Here is a 16,935-nt window from a genome sequence, read left to right as displayed (position 1 = left end):
AACAGTCAAGTTTGTCCTCCTAACCAGCTGTTCGTAAATTTGAAGAAATAAATTTTTATTGATGGAGAAATTTCCACTTCTGGCTCCCCCGGCCACCCGTAAGTTGCCGAGTTTGGACTCCCCATCAGGAAGCAAAAAGGTGTGGCTTTATTAGGGAAATCCCTCTGACCAATGGCTCCCAATAACCAAATTTATGTTCTGTGAAAAGGCCACAGCTGACAAACAAAATTCCATTATTTCCTTTCCAGGCGTTTCCTTCTAGCCTGGGAAATCTGATTTACATTCTGAGATACTGTTCTGTACTACCCTTTGGTCTTTTTATGTTCTACTCCAGTGCTCATGTCATGAAGAGGAGGTGGTAATAGTAATAGTAATATTCCAGTTATATGCTGGGCAGAGTCATGTAAAGTCTAATAGGTGTTAACCTATTTACTTCCTGCTATGACAGATGAGGGTTTATTTTTCTTACCCCCTTATGCTCCTTATTTGCCTGTCCGCCCCCCCCAAAGAGCCATATGGAGTACGCTGCAGAGGCAAGTGTAAATTCGAGTGTGTGTGTGTGTGTGTGTGTGTGTGTGTGTGTGTGTGCGCGCGCGCCCAAGTGCGCACACGCACCCTTGCATACCCTGGGCATTTCCACCCCTTCATATTTTTGGTGACTCGTCGAAGCTCAGGGAAACTCTTCTCAATGGTGTGTGCTCCCAGGTGCCTAGCGGTAACATTCTCAGCACCTTTTCCCTTGCTTCTAGGTTTCCTTTGGCCGTGATTTTGAACAACAGCTCAGTTTTTACGTTGAGGCTCGGTCAATGTTTTGCAACCTGGAACCTGTTCTTGTGCAGTTGATTCACGTAAGGATTTTCATTTATTCATTTGTTTTCTCAATAAGTATTAACTATCTGCCAAGCATGGAGTTTAATCTGAGAGTCTTGTGGCCCTGGAACACTTCTATTCTTCGGGGCATAAAAGCCGGTTTCTCAAAGATTAATCAAATCTGCGATTTTTGCTTAAGTCTTTGCATGGGTTTTTTTTTTTTTTTAAACTTCTTTTTCTCTGAAATGAGCATATTCTCAGTCCCATATGCCAGCAGCAAAGTGGGTTGCACTGATGAGTTACCGAAATATTAACGTACGGCTCTAAGAGTTTAACCAGAGTCCCAGGCTGGCTGGTTCTTGGTAGCTCTTCGTGGTGTCCCCATGGCAAAGAAAGAAATAGCAGTTCTGTTGATTAAGAAGTTAGACTCAAAGAACTTAAGTGTTTATGCCCTAACAACTGGGTAGCTCTTAGAAATAGCAATATATGTGAATTGAAAGAAAAAAAAATATCTTTATTCTTATATAATCCCAATGACTAGTAACTTGTTGGGCACTGTACCACTTCTCAAAGCTTGCCTTCGGATTGGCATCGCTACCCTCATTCTCTGTTCCACATTGATTTTTCTTTCCCCACATTGGTTTTTGCACAGTACTTGTAATCAGAGTAGCTGTTGAGAACCCGCTTTCACCCAAGCTAGGACATCGCCGTGAGGGACAGGGCACGGTCCGGTGTTGAATCCATGAACTTCCTAAGTCTGGTGCTTTCCACAGCGCTCGACAATGGGACATTGCTCTTTTTCCCTAAAAAACTGTGGGTGCCCCTGCGAGTTTGCTCCAGCCCTCAAAGATGCCATGGTACACAGTTTGGGAACCATGGGTCCGAACTTCCCACGTTTGTGGAAAGATTCCCCAAGGCTTTAATTGCTTCGTGTAAATTCAAGGAGAGCAGCCTTTTTATAGATTTGTTTGCTGCTTAGCAGGTTATGTGGCGTTCCTGAATTTCAGGCCTAATGGTAGAGACCTCTTCTGTACATTGGGGTTGGGGAAGCTCACTGTGTCCACCTTGTAGGGTTGTGGTGAAGGAAGCTGAGGAACGCACAGCTCTTAGAACACACCCATAGGCCGTGAGCGTGATGTGGAAGCAGCTGTTTCTGTCCTTACAGTTCACGTCTGCATTGCATCGCTGAATTGCGTGCTGCCTCTTGGGTTTGAAGGTTTCTCTTAGGATGGCTAAGATCTCAAGCTTAGTGTGTGGGATTTCTGGAAATGAAGTGAACCCTGGCTATTCATTAAACCAGAAAATGGTTATTTACAATGCCAGTTGATAGGCATGACTAACTCAGTGAGGGCCTTTTGTTCTTACCCTGTTGGAGATGTTTGCTCAAGGCTGAGACTGAGGCAGGCGGGATGACCCCTCTGGCATGTCCGGGTTCGGAGCTAACCCGTCTGGGCCCCACGTAGCTCGTTCTTGTTGACTTGTATGCAGTTAACATCCAGATCTCTAGGAAGATGTTAATCGGAGTCAGTCATCATCTCATAAGTCTTCCTTTTTTTTTTTTTAATTAATAAATCCAGAGTGTAAACCGATTGGCAATGGAAACGAGGAAAGTAATGAAAGGAAATCATTCCAGAAAGACGGCTGCCTTTGTCCGGGTATGTTCTAGAGATAAGACTCCCTGACTTTGAACCTCCAGTTGTTTTCATTTGCAAGTTTCTAAGTTGCTCTTCCCAGAAAAAGACAAGTGTGTCCTAAGGGGTGGTTAAGTATCGATTTCCAGATTAATTTTTCCTTCTCAAGTATCTATGGATAAACTACTTTTCTTGGGATTTTTCAAGACAAATGATCAGAGACGTCTCCATTTGGACACGTGTTAAGAGCAGGGGTGGGGTGGGCCGCGTTGAGAGGTGGATCGCATTTTTTGCCAGCTGAATTACCTTTGGCTCGTGCCTATATCTGGAAAGTCTTTTTATCAAAGCAATCCATATCTGTGTTTAAAAAAAAAAAAAAAAATGGAATTGGACCAAAAAGAGGACAGTGAAAAATAAGCATACTATCCCTGCCCTGACTTTATACCTCTTTTCTCAAGAGCCAACCACCTCAAAACCTTTTCGAGCAATTTCTTCTAATTACTGCCATATTTTTAAGTAATTGGTTTAAAAGTCTGCTGCTTAGTCACTAATAGGTGTCAACCTATTTACTTCCTGCTATGACAGATGAGGGTTTATTTTCCTTATCCCCTTATGCTCCTTATTTGCCTGGCCCCCCTCCTCCCAAAGAGGCATCTGGAGTATGCTGCAGAGGCGAGAAGAGAAAATTGGGGCTCAGAAGGAGGAGATTTTGTTATTGTCAGTGTTTTTTATTTTTTATTTTATTTTTTTTTTTTTAAGATGTTATTTATTTATTTGACGGACAGAGATCACAAGTAGGCAGAGAGGCAGGCAGAGAGAGAGGAGGAAGCAGGCTCCCTGCCAAGCAGAGAGCCCGATGCGGGGCTCGATCCCAGGACCCTGGGATCATGACCTGAGCCGAAGGCAGAGGCTTTAACCCACTGAGCCACCCAGGCGCCCCTATTTTATTATTATTTTTTAAGATTTTATTTATTTATTTGACAGAGATCACAAGTAGGCAGAGAGGCAGGCAGAGAGAGAGGGGGAAGCAGGCGCCCCGCCAAGCAGAGAGTCCAACATGGGGCTCGATCCCAGGACCCTGAGATCATGACCTGAGCTGAAGGCACAGGCTTAACCCACTGAGCCACCTAGGCGCCCCTTGTCAGTGTTTTTTAATTGAAAATATGTGATGGATGGAAGCAGGAGGACCAGGCTGCAGTGGGGGTGTTGCTTACGTTACCTGCCATGTTTCTTCCCGTCCTTCTAGGCCTGTGTTGCCTACTGCTTCATCACCATTCCCTCGCTGGTGGGCATCTTCACGCGCCTCAATCTCTACCTGCATTCCGGTCAGGTTGCCCTGGCCAACCAGTGCCTCTCCCAAGGTAAGCCCGCCCTTCTCTCCCCTTGAGTGTTCCCTGGCTGTTAAGGAAAGCCGACTCTGTGTGTGTGTGTGTGTGTGTGTGTGTGTGTGTGTGTGTGTGTGTGTAAATCTGTTTCTGTAGCAGGAAGCGCACTGGCCGTGCCCACATTTATAGCGTCAGACAGATGACAGTGTGAAGCTACCTTCCTGCAAGGCCCTTCTGAAACCTGTCTCACATAGCCTGGCGGGCAGCTCGACACCCCAGGAGAAGTGTACCTAGAGAATTTTACAAGTTAGGACTGCTTCACCCCAGGACATGGTTGTTTATTTTTTGTTGCTGTTTGTTTGTTTGTTTGTTTGAAACCCCACAGACCTACAACTGGAAGCTAATAAGTGCAGAAAGAGTACTCTGGCTTGCTGTTAGTGATAAAAATTCTGCTCCAACCTTTGCTGTGTGATGTTGATTTTCTTCTGGCTTGTTACCAATGAGGAGTTCTGTTTTTATCATTAAAGGATATAGTGTTTATTTCAAAAAAAAAAAAAAAAAATTCTGCCCCAGACCCATTTCTGTACGAGGTTCAGGAGCCAGACAGTTTACTTGAGCAGCCGTCCCCGAGAGTGTCAGTCAGGTGATGGGGGTCTGAGTCGGGGAAGGGAAGGAAGCCAACAAAAGGTGCACTGTTGGGCAGGTAACCACTGTGGGCAGCTGAGGTCTGTTCCCACCGGGGACCGTGGGGAGTGTGTGTCGGACGGCCTTGCCGCTGCCTCACCTGAGGGGCAGGGGATGTGGATTCTTGATCTGTTCGTCTGTTGTTGCGTGAGGGCTGTTTCTAGATCATCACCTCCCTGGCTCCCTTGCCTGCTCCACACTCGAGCTGAGAGAAAGCCCTCAATCAGGTATTTGCTACAGGAATTGCTTGTCACCTCCTGGGACGGTGTGCATAAAGGACACGTGCACAGAGCCGTACCACGGCCTGCCAGAGATCCAGATGCCACTGCTAGAGCGTGTGTGTGTGTCTCGAGCCCTTCTGCACATACTGTCTAATTTCGTCCTCCCAATAGCCATGGGCTGCGGTCCTTTGGTCGGTGCCCCCTTTGCCAGGGGCAGAGCTGAGGCAGGGAGGGGCTCAAGAGAGGGCAGTCCACGCCTGCTCTGACTCCAGGCCGCGCCGCTCACCGCTATGGTAGAGCATCTGTAGGGCCAGCTTTGGGGAAGCTTGAGTGACTGCCTGGGAGGTTTGTGTGGCCGCGTACGAGGGGGGCCGGTGTTTTCAGTGATGGTCTGCCCTCCGCTCCCATCTCCTCCGTGAGCTCCCAGTTGATAACGCCAGGGTTGGCCATCCCCCACTTGCTGCCGTTGCTCTGGGTGGATTCTCTGGGTTGGTTGGAGAGCCGACCTTCCACGGCAGCTCTAGAATGTTTTATCTTCATTCACCTGGGGTGGCTCTGGGCACCGAGGCCTTCACACGTGATTGCTACCCATGCCCCTTTTGAGGGGTGAAGCTTTGCTTTTGACTCCTGGGAACTCCAGTGGCTTCCTGCCACATCTGGAATGACATCAAACACCCTCCCTGGGAGTCCTCAGACCATCTGGGGCCTGCCTGCCCCTTGTCCTCATCTGGCACCTCCTTAAGCCACAGTGGCTTTCTTCTGTTCTCTGAACATGCAAAGCTGCATTCTAACTCAGAGTCTTTGTACCTGCCATTCCCTCTTTCTAAAATAATCTTCCCCCAGATACTTGGGTTTGGTTTGGTTTGGTTTTTTTAATTCTCAAGCAGGTGATGAGAAGCCTCCCCTGGTTAGGGTGGCTTTTGCTGCCCACTCTTGCTAAAAGCTCCACTCTGGGAAGGATGGCCTTCCCAGTCTGTCCTGCTCGGCACCGTCCTCCTCGTGATTGCCATCGTGCTTTGGGTCACGTGTTTTCTTACCGTGGGCGTTGCTTATCTACTCTCCCCACCTGCCCTTGGTGTGTGTCGGTGAACGTGGAACTTTCTCCTGGTGCCTGCTTTGGTAAGCATGATGGGTTAGCAAGAAACAAGGTGAGACAAAAACAGCCACCCCCAAAACCCTGATGCTATGCAAAATGAAGACTAGATCAGATGATTAGCATAGATTGATGTAAGAAACTTAAAATCTTACTATAAACTGGTTCCCTTTTAAAAAGTTCAGGAATGGTAGCCTTCACGGGGGAACTCTGGAGCTCTGCATAACTTGAACCATTCGGAACAGCTTATGAGCTGCTGCTATCAGAGCTATAGACTGTGAACAGAGGCTCTAGAAGCCTTGATCTTTCTTCTCCCAACTTAGAAACTCAGGACCATGTTCTAAAATACTGTAGATCCCAGGCAAGCTTATTATGACTGGACCCTAGATGGGGTTAACTATTTAAATTATACATTAATTTTTTTTAAAATTTCTTAAGCTAAATAAAGGCTCCCCTGTCATCAAAGATCCGCTGCTCCAAGAATATTTGACAAGAGCCCTGGGTGACTTTTGCCCTGTGGTGCTGCCCCGTGATGGCCTCGGTCCACACCGGGAGATAAGCAGTGTCCGAACGGCCCGGTACACTCTGCGTGGGGGGGTTAGTGCCCTCGGTGTCTGTGCCCGGGACTCCCTGTCTGCCTCGCCCCATACTTCAGGCCCCTGCAGGAGGGGCAGGAATGTGGCGTCCACTTCCAATTTAATAATTTATCTGCTGACTCTTATTCCACTCTCTAAATGCTATGGCACTGAACCTTAGAAGCCTATTAGTGTTGGTCTGAAAGCCACACGCAGCAGTTGCTAGCCAAAATAAATTATACATTCAATTACTGAGCGGGGGAAGGCTGCATAGAAATTAAATGAAGCTTGTGGAAATGGGCCACTTTTGTCCCCCCCCCCCCAATACACCCCTGGTTATAAAACAGTCCTCTCCTGGCACCTGGGTGGCTTAGTCAGTTAAGCATCTGGCTTCTGCTCAGGTCATGATCCCAGCGTCCTGGGATCGAGCCCCTGCATCGGGCTCTCTTGCTCAGCGGGGAGCCTGCTTCTCCCTCTCCCTCTGCTGCTCCCCATCGTGTTCTCTCTCTCACTCTATCAGATAAATAAAATCTTAAAAAATAGTAATAAACCAGTCCTCTCCCCCCCCCCCCCCAAATCATTTTCTGGTCTCCCCGATTCAGCCTCAGTTGTATCTTCTGTATCGGGCCGTGGCTTTGCGGGGACTGGGTCCAGCCTCACGTTAAACTCCTGCTGAACTCTCAGTCAGCCCTGTGTAGGATGCTGACAAAGGCTTTTATAAGGGAGGCCCAGTTCTGGTCCTTTGGTCATACCGGTGTAGCCCGTGGATTGGATTGCCGGGGGGCCAGGGTTGTTCCAAACCCAGCCAGTGCCCCCAGTAGTAGGGAGAAACAGAAGACTCGTGCTTCTCACCTGGAGATGCCCGTGGACCTTTTCTTTCAGCCAGTTCACTGGATAAGTTCTTGCTCTTGTTTACGAGTGGTTCTTTCTAGAAGATTATTACCAGGTCAGAGCAAGAACAGATTCTTTGGCCCTTTATTTTTGGCTTTGTTCCTTTATCTTTCTGATTTCTAATCTGAGAAAGGAGGGTGTTTTATAGCGGAGGTATTGTTGGAGCTGGTCTCCGAAGGGGAGCGCACGTTAATCGGGAGGAGCGGGGAGGGGAGCAGGACCCACTGGCATTCCAAGTGGGGTAAAGAGCTTGAGCAAAGGCATGGGAGGTGTGAAAGCCCGTGGTGTGTTTGGCCAACGGCAGGATGTTGGGATGCGTCCCTTACTGATGGTGACTTTCAGGTCACCCAGTCCTGACTCTGCTGCTTATAAGCTCAGACAAGTTGGCCCTTGTGTGCCTCAGTTTCCTCATCTGTCAAGTAGAGATCTCAGCCGTGGCAACTGTCTGTCGCAGATTGCACGGGAGGACGTACTTCGAGAGCTTGGCTCACCTGGCACACAGTAGCTGCTCAGTAAATATCGACCTCATCTAATTGTCTCTCAGAAGACAGAAGTACGCCGTGGCACCCTGCATACCATGACAGCTCTGTGGTTTCGGGGTTCTGAGAGCAAACTTCTCATCTGCAAAACCTTGAGAAATCACAGGAAAGCTGATTGTTCTTTTAAAGATGAACCCTGCCGACTTATCCTGGAAAGCAAGCAAACAAACGAGAACTGCGGTTCCTCCAAAGACAGAATGAGAGAGAACACAATTCAGGCAGAGTAGTTTTAGTCTTTTCATTAATAATAGTGCTTTCCAGAATTCTCTTTCCCCTCCCTTTGAATTTTCCTTTCTTTTATTTGTTTTTTGCAATTTCATCCTTCAGAGCTTAGCTCACAAGCCCCTTTTTAAAGGACACCATCCTCGGCCTCTCAACCCCCAAACTGAGTTAAGTCGGGTTATTTTATAAGATGTGTCATCCTGACACCTGGCACTTTGTCCTCATTAGATTTAACCCCTGTTGTTACTTAACAAGTAAATATGTGAATGATCATCTGCTTTCCTCCACTGCAAGACTATCTGCTCCATTCAGTCTTACCTATCTTGTCCGACATTGTGACCCTGGCACGATGCCTACCGCGTAGATGCTCAGGAAATGTTGAATGAATGAATGGTAATCACATGATAATAATGGTTGATAATTCTTTTTTTTTTTTTTTTTTTTAAAGATTTTATTTATTTATTTATTTGACAGAGATCACAGGTAGGCAGAGAGGCAGGCAGAGAGAGAGGAGGAAGCAGGCTCCCCGCTGAGCAGAGAGCCCGATGCGGGCTTCGATCCCAGGACCCTGAGATCATGACCTGAGCCGAAGGCAGAGGCTTAACCCACTGAGCCACCCAGGCGCCCAATGGTTGATAATTCTTAATAGTATCCATACATATATATAAAATGGTACGAAGGCTCTCATTTTATGGACATAATTCCTAAGGAACCCTGCTATTCGGAAGCAAGTCCTGTAGTAGGTTTTAAATACTTGGGGCACCTGGGTGGCTCAATCGGTTAAGCGTCTGCCTTCGGCTTAGGTCATGATCCCGGGGTCCTGGGATCAAGCCCCCTGTCGGGCTTCCTTCTTGGCAGGAAGCCTGCTTCTCCCTCTCCCTCTCCCCTTTGTTGTGTTCTCTCTCTCGCTGTCTCTCTCTCTCTCAAATGGATAACATCTTTAAGAAAAGTAAAAATAAATACTTTATTTTCATAGTTTTAGATAAAAGAAAGCAGGTGAGGTTCAAACAGAGGCCGACGTGCATAGACCTGTTGAAAGAAGCTGTTGTGCTGGTTCGATCCTTGAGGACCTTGAAGCAGCACAGAAGAGAGGGGAGGCCGTGGCCTGCTGAATGTGTTGACAGCCACCGGCCACCACGGACCATCACTGCCAGCAGAGGAGGCTGGGACAGTAGTGTGGAGGAGAAAGGAATATTTTATCCTCCTCCTGGAGAGTAACAAGTGGCTTGCGATGAAGAAAAATGGCCTCCGTCCACTTACCAAGTCTCTGGGGTCCGTGCTCAAGGTTGTATTTACCAGTTCCATTGGCAGACCCCCCTCTGAAGGATACATCCGGTGTGACTGTTTTCTTAGACCTTGCGGCCTCTCTGGTGATCAGAGACAAAGCAGAGTTCACCGGTGGGCAGGGGGTATGAAGCTTGTCACCCACATGTGTGGTCCCAACATGCATGGGTCTGGGATGGACAGAACCCACAGAAAAGGGGCAGGGAAGACTCTCCCCGTAAGTGCGCTCAGCTCTTTATATTAGTGAATGTCTCCGATTTGCCTCCTCCTGCCAGCATTTCTTGGCCATTTTTTAATGCACAAGCCACCGTGCCCAGCCTTGCGACGGAACAGGAAGGCGCTTACAGAGATGGCATGCTCGTAGGGGAGGGCACGTCGGTTTACACGTAGATAAGGCAGCTCCTGATAGATGTCGTGCAAGATGTTCCTAAAACGTGCAAGAGAATTTTAGAGGGGGGGGGGAGAGAGAGAGAGAGGACACTTGGCTTGGAAGAGGAAAAAAAAAAGAAAGAAAAGAAAAAACTTCATAAAAGGTGTCATTGAAGAGCCTAGACTCTTCAATGGAACGAACAGGAGATGAAGTTAGGAGGATAGTTTGGGGCCTGACGAGAAACCCGAACCCATGGCAAAGCCATCTAGTCCCACTCAGCACGTGGCGTTTGCTAGGTGGTTTGTGTTCATTTTACAGAGGATGAGGCTAAGGTTCCAGAGTGCCACAGGGCTGGCCCTGGAGGGTCCAGCTCATAAGTGGCCCCATGGGACTTCCCGTGCTCTTTCTACCCCCAGGCTTCCCCGAGGTTACATTAGCTCCTGTCAACCACGATACAAAGTGTGATTTCTGGCCCTGGGTGCCTGTGGTTGCCGGAGGCCAATTATTAGAGACTGAACGTCCGATAAGCTTATGTAGAAAACAGAGAACCAGGATTAGGGTGAGAGAGAGACTTCCTCCTTTCTGCTCAGGGAAATCCGGACCTCATCTCCACAGAGACACCTTCACAGTCTCCTGTGAGCCACCGCGGGGATTTGAGAAAAGTGTGTCGACCATGCATTACCCCAAAGATAGGAGTCAGGTACGTGGACGGCTCATGGGAACTGAGAAGTCATTTCTGGGACCACAGTGGACTTTTCACAATGCGTTGATACTCCGTGAATTGAAGGGGGTTATTCTGTGTAAACCAGAGGGCAGGACCAGGGTTAGATTCAGCCGTCACTGATAACCAGTAAGCATTCGTGGATGAAGTATGTACTTGTTTCTAGGCACTCTTATTTTTTTAAATCTTACCCTGTGTATATATTAGAAAAATAATGGCCCCTTAAATCCTCCAGTCTAAGTGCTGTAATAACAGCCCATTTCAGAAACACAGTTTAGTAAGAAACAGCGTTAAATCTCTGTGGATAGGAACTCAGCCATTTGGACCACAATGCTTTACCGGAAGGCACTCCCCCCACCCCCCTTGGTGATGGTGGATCCTGATGACAGACTGGCTTTAGCCCACCGAAACGGAAACCCCGTAGACAGCGTAGCTTCAGTGATGGACATCTGTTGCTCACAGTTCAGGAGGCTAGAATTCCAAGATGAAGCCAGAGCAGATTCAGTGTCTGGTGAGGACTTGTTGGTTCATAGACCACCATCTTCTCACTGTGTGCTTGCGTGTGGAAGGGGTGAGAACGTTCTCTGGGGCCTTTCTTACAAGGGCACTAATCCCGTTCATGAGGGCTCCACCCCCATGATCTCATCACTACAAAGTCCCTATCTTCTAATACCATTTTGAGGAGCAGGTAGGATTTCAGCAGACGAATTTAGGGGTGACATTAACATTAAATCCAAAATACAAAGTTGGAGGTGTCGTGGGCCATGTCCCACATTGCAGCAGTAGGGCTGATAGAACTCGAGAGAATAGAGCCAGAATCTCGATTTAATCCAGTAGATTCAAGGGATGAGAGGGGAATCGTTCACCCCCTTGTGACGTCTTGTCCTAAGACATTATGATGATGCCTTTCCTAGAGTTCCCTGGCCTCGGAGCTGTCCGTCTCCGTCGTCCAGGAAGGCATGTGATTTCTCTGAGGTCTCTTTGGGAGTGCAGCAAATTGTTTCTGAACTCTCATTTAACCCTGGGAGTTTATGACTCCGAAGAATAGTAAAGATTTCCGTTAGCCCTGAGCTAATGGGTTCTTGAAAAAACCAAACACGACCTCTGAAGGTGGGTTATCGCTTCTTGACTGTCTCTTATGATTCATGTACTGAGTCCAATTTTACGCTGAGAACACCAGGGATACAAGGATGACCTTACTCTCAGACGTGACAGTTCCAGTCTGAGTTTATGTCCTCTCGAACGGAGGGTGACTGGGGTGCTATCCTGTTAATCATTGAAAAACAGACGACCTGGACATTATTTTTATTTCTTAATGATTTTTATTTTAAAAAAATGTTACCTTGTGCTCATTTGAAAAAATTCCCACAAAGGAAGGTATAACTTAATGTAAAAAGCCTCAAAATAAAAGTCACCAGTAATCTGTTTCCTCCCTTTTTTTTTTTTAAAGATTTTTATTTATTTATTTGACATACAGATATCACAGTAGGCAGAGAGGCAGGCCGAGAGAGCAGGGTGGCGGGGGGAGGCAGGCTCCCTGCAGAGCAGAGAGCCCGATGCGGGGCTCTATTCCAGGACCCTGGGATCGTGACCTGAGCCAAAGGCAGAGGCTTTAACCCAATGAGCCACCCCAGGTGCCCCCTGATTTCCAAATTTCTATCTTGGATGGTGTAGTTTAATACATGCAAGGTGGCACCTGGGGATTCATATAAATTTGTATAAATGACCGCTTAGTGAGAACTGACTGATTCATGTATTATAAAATCCATCCTTCTACTAAGCGTACAATTCATCTGGCTTTAGGGCATTCCCAGAGTTGTGCAGCAGTTGCCACTAATTCCAGAACATTTTCACCACCCCAAAAGGAAACCCTAGGTCCCTTAAGTAGTCACTCCATGTTCCCCCTCTTCCAAGTCCAGGCAGGTTCCAGTCTACTTTGTGTTTCTGGATTTGCCTCTGCTTACTATTTCATAAAAATGCAGTCTTACAATACAGGTCTTTTTACGATCGACCCCTTTCACCTCGCATCCCAGTTTCGAGGTTCGTCCTACCAGAGTCCATATGTGCGTGTAGGTAGCAGCCGTGCATAGTGGGAGGAGCTGCCGCGTCCTGCAAAGTGACTGTACCGTGAAACCATCCCATTGGCGATAGTGAGCCTGGGAACCTGTATTTTTTGCAAGGCGTCTGATGATTCTTATAACAAAGGAGTTTTGGGAAACTGGCTCTGAGAGGAGCGCAGAACCTCTTCCTGTGAGCCCAGATGGTGGCTGGGTCTGCCCTCAGCCAGCAGCCCACGGCGCTGGAGGACACATCGATCCCTGCGCAGCAAACAGCAGAACACCGTTCTGCAGAGGGGTCAGCACCCCAAGAACGGTCTCCAACAGAACCAGTGCTCAGGTGGGGCCAGCCAGGTCTCCGTGGCATCTTTTCTTTTCTTTTCTTTCTTTCTTTTTTTTTTTTTTTGTAAGTGGATTGTGGAAAAGAAGCCTGGTTGTTGTTCATGAAACCTCAGAAGATTCAGGTAGAAAAAGATACAGGGTAGAGAAGCTGGTTCATGTACCTGCTTTTTCCTTTCCCCAGTGAAACAGGAATGAATAAGTCTTTGTGGATGGGAATCTGATTTCTGCTTTTTGTGTAGGTCTTGAAAACAAAACTAGGGCGCCTGGGTGGCTCAGTCAGTTAAGCATCCGACTCTTGATTTTGGCTTAGGTCCTGAGATCAAGCCCTGTGTCTGGCTCTGCACTTAGCTGGGGTCTGCTGAATGCGCGTGCACGCTCTCTCTTACTCTCTCTCTCTCTCCCCGCCCAACTTCTTTCCTTCCTTCTGCATCACCCCCCCGCAGCCCCCCCCCGCTGCCTGTGTATCCTCCCTCTAAAAAAAAAAAAAAAATATTAAAAAAAAAAAAAAAAAAAGAAAAGCATATCTAGCCCATTTTATCTTGGATTGTCTTCCGGGGCTTTTAATAGCCACAAAAGTGTTCTACAGTATTGATGAGGTTATTCTGAACTCTGGGAGGAAAAACTCTTTTCATATACAGTAGGATTGGAGCCCTAATTACTAAGTCAGAATTGAGAAGTCTCCTAGATAAGATTTTATATGTGGAGTAAGTCTTCTGAGGACAGAAACAAAAATCTGCTTTGGAACAGTCTGGAACATTGCCTGCCCCAGCCCCTAAATAACTGTTTATTTTAGCCCTCTCCTTTGCAATGGGAACCGAGTGGGGGCATTCGTGAGGAACAGAGTGCCGGGCACAAAGCTGCTCTCCCTTTAATGAGGCATAATAATAGGCACTTTTCTCGGGGCCACTTGGTAACAAACACATAAATAGAATAAACGGCCTTTCAAGTTGTTCTGAGCAGAATTTTCGTTTCTGCTGAGAGAGGCTCTTCACCTTGTTCATTATGGACTTAATGTTTTCACCAGAAAGCAATTCCTATAGAGCCATGGGGACAGAGAGCTTTTCCCGCAGAAGGAAGACAGCCAGACCCGGTGGGGTCCAGGCCTGCCTGAGCTTAAAGGGGGTAGCGTCTGTGGTGGATTCAGCTCTGTTTCTTTTTCGTGTAGTGAGGTTACATCTCAGTGTCATGAAGTGTATCACGGTAAGCAGTTTTCAACGTGCAGTTCACTGGCTTTAGGTACATTGACAGTGCTGGGCAGCCCTCACCCCTATCCATTTCCAGAACGTTTTCATCATCCCAAACCGAATGAAAAGCACATCCATGAACAGTGACTATTTCCCTCTCCCCGTCTGCTTTCTGCTCTACGAATTCGACTCTGCCTCCCAAAAGCGCAGTCCTATGTGTGTGTCCCCTTGTCTGACCTATTTCATTCAGCATGATGTTTTCGGGTGCGTGAACGTTGGAGCCCGTGTTAGAATTTCCTTCCTTTTCAGGCTGAACGCTGTTCCGTTGCTTGCTTCTCTGTCCATCCACTGGTGGACATTAGGGTTGTTGCCACCCTTTGGCTCTTGTGACTAGTGCTTCCGTGAGCGCTCTTGTACACATGCCTGTTTGAGTCCCTGCTTTCGTTTCTTTGGAAGGTACCCCTTGGACGTGGAACTGCGGGGGCAGGTGCTAAGTCTGTGTTCCACTTCCTAAGGAACCTCCGAACCATTTCCTACAGCGGCTGCGCCGTTTCACACTCCCACCAGGGGGGGCGCCAGCATTCCAGTTCCTCCACATCTCCGCCAGCGCTCGTTAGTCCCTGAGTTTCCACGGTGCCCGTCCTGATGTTGTCTCCCAGGGATGAAATCTCACTGTGGTTTTGATTCGCATGTTTCTAATAATCATTGATGTTGGGCATCCGTTCACCTGCTTGTTGACCTACTTGAGGTCTTTGGAGAAATGTCTGTTCGGGTCCTTTGCCCATCGTTAATCAGGTTACCTGTTCTGCTGTTGCTGGAGAATGTCTTCATGTTTTCTAGATATAAACCCCCCCATCAGATCGATGATTTGCAGGCATATATATATACATACATATATGTATATATATATATTAATGCCGATTTGATTGTATTGCTTAGTGTGGATGATGGACTTGACCAACCCTGGGCTACTTGAACCTGGCCACTCACTTTCTGAGCCTGTTTCCTCATGTGGGATGTGGACATGGAAATCATTGCGCCTTCCCCTTAGGACGGTCGAGGACTAAGAATACAGACTACTTGATGACAGGGCCTAGGAGTCTCCATGGTTCCCTCGAGTGCTGCCTTTTACTCCTGTCCGTAGCCTTCGACAGGAGACCCTGCAGCCTCTGCGTCTGTCTGTCTGCCGGAGTCGGTGTCAGGTGTCTTTTCCCAGAGGTCCTTTATCTAATCTCTTTCTGTCCAGCAAGATTGATGTTGGCTGCTTCGTGTCTCCCCCCACCACCAAGACCAAAGGACACAACAGGCTCTGAGTAAGTAGGTGTTAAGTACCGTAATCACGTCCGTTGCACACCAACGTTGACTCTCCCCCCTTTTCTCTGTGCTCACGGTGCCTGTTCACCGCTTGTGGTACCACCGAATGTGGTAGGGGTGTGAGTTCCATTTGGGAGAGACAGCTTGGGAAGGAAGTTTCTGGAAAGCTCTGAGAGAGCTGCCTTTGCTTAACATGGCTTTTGTTATTGTCTTTTATTTATTTATTTATTTATTTATTTTGCTTTGAAGAAGGAAGAGAAGGTGACCCCCCCCCCCCCCCGCCCCCGGCTGTAGACGCAGACTCTTCTCATTAAGCACAGGTCTTGGTGCCAGGAGGGAGGCGTTTGCCGCATGTGCCGCTCTGGGGTGCTGGGTGGGGTTCCGGTGGGAGTTCAGGATGCTGTGTGCCAGCGCCGTGTCCTCTCCGCATCGCTGGAAGTCGTTTCGCCGTAGAAGTGTATTTATTTGGACCATGCAAACGTTTGATCTTGTTGGGTAGTTTAAGATTTCTCTTGTCAGGTCGGTGTTCGGTCTGTTTTGTCCTTGAGGCTTTTTCTCATGGTGAATGCTTTGGCAGTTCTAGAAAGAACTCTTTCTGCCTCCCTCAGCCACCACCTCCAGTCCTTCCTCCTCTCCCCATCCAGTCCTTCCTCTCTCTGCCCTCCTGTTCCTGCCTCCCTCCCGGCTCCTCCTCTTTCCACCCCCCTCTCCTCTTCCTCTCTCCTTGCCTTGCTTTCTCTCATCCTTTGAGGTCTTCTTGTTTTACGGTATACTAAATATTTTTTTTAAATCTCTTCATCTCCGTGGGGCGCCTGGGTGGCTCAGTGGGTTAAAGCCTGTGCCTTCAGCTCGGGTCATGATCCCAGGGTCCTGGGATCGAGCCCCGCATTGGGCTCTCTGCTCAGCAGGGAGCCTGCTTCCCCCCCTCTCTCTGCCTGCCTCTCTGCCTACTTGTGATCTCTGCCTGTCAAATGGATAAATAAAATCTTTAAAAAAAAATAAAATAACTTCATCTCCCAAGTGATCCTCTGGAATGATTTACCTTGTCAGAAATCTCTAAAGCTGAGTGCGCATGCCTGTGTGTGCGTGTGCATGTGTGTGTGTGTGTGGCATGTGTGGATTCCTTCAGATGTCTCGGTTATTTCTTTAACAAATCCAGGGCGTGCTAGCGTAGACACAGACCAGAGTCAGCGCCCTGCTCTGCCTCCAGGATGGAAACCTCGGTGTACCCAGGACACTGATGTAGGACCGGGCACTTGTCCTTCCACACCTCGCTTCCCATCTGGGAACTGGGCCCCGTGGCTGTGCTTTCGCACGCGGGGCACAGGAGGGTTCTGGGAACCCGTCCAGATTGAGCCCTCAGTGCCCGCAGCTGTGACTTCTTGGCTTCTGTAAAAATTTGTCACTTGCTTATTTCACTTCGTTATCAAGGCCCGTTTGTGGTTCTTGGAGCTGAGCTGCTCAGGGAGGGAAGGAAGGAGAGAGGGGGACGTGGGAGGGGACAGCAGTGCCCTCTCGGCTGAATGTTCGACAGGTCAGTTGAGGTTGCAGAAACCCTCTTGTAGGACCTGCCCGCTGTGTGGGGCCCTCAGCGTGGCCTGACTTCCACAGAACTCTCAGGAAGGGCCTGCAGGCCAGGAGAAGAAAAAAATAGAGAACCTGAATTTTTCAG

The 16,935-nt window shown here is 48.2% G+C and overlaps 1 protein-coding gene across 2 annotated transcripts in view; it reads left to right on the top strand.

The window, feature by feature from the left end:
- LOC111156031 (chromosome unknown C16orf62 homolog) overlaps window positions 1–16,935 on the top strand; it is a 116,968-nt gene that overhangs the window by 77,801 nt on the left and 22,232 nt on the right. For both annotated transcript variants that reach the window (XM_022516590.1, XM_022516591.1), the window contains exons 24-26: window positions 750–848; window positions 2,388–2,465; window positions 3,688–3,802. In XM_022516590.1, coding sequence (XP_022372298.1) covers window positions 750–848; window positions 2,388–2,465; window positions 3,688–3,802 — 292 coding nt within the window. The remainder of the gene's footprint in view (window positions 1–749; window positions 849–2,387; window positions 2,466–3,687; window positions 3,803–16,935) is intronic.

This window comes from Enhydra lutris, unplaced genomic scaffold (assembly GCF_002288905.1).
Source record: "Enhydra lutris kenyoni isolate GAN:26980312 unplaced genomic scaffold, ASM228890v2 scaffoldscaffold45, whole genome shotgun sequence".
Lineage (NCBI taxonomy): Eukaryota > Metazoa > Chordata > Mammalia > Carnivora > Mustelidae > Enhydra > Enhydra lutris.
Note: the sequence above shows the minus strand (reverse complement) of the source record. Positions and strands in the feature narration are given on the sequence as shown.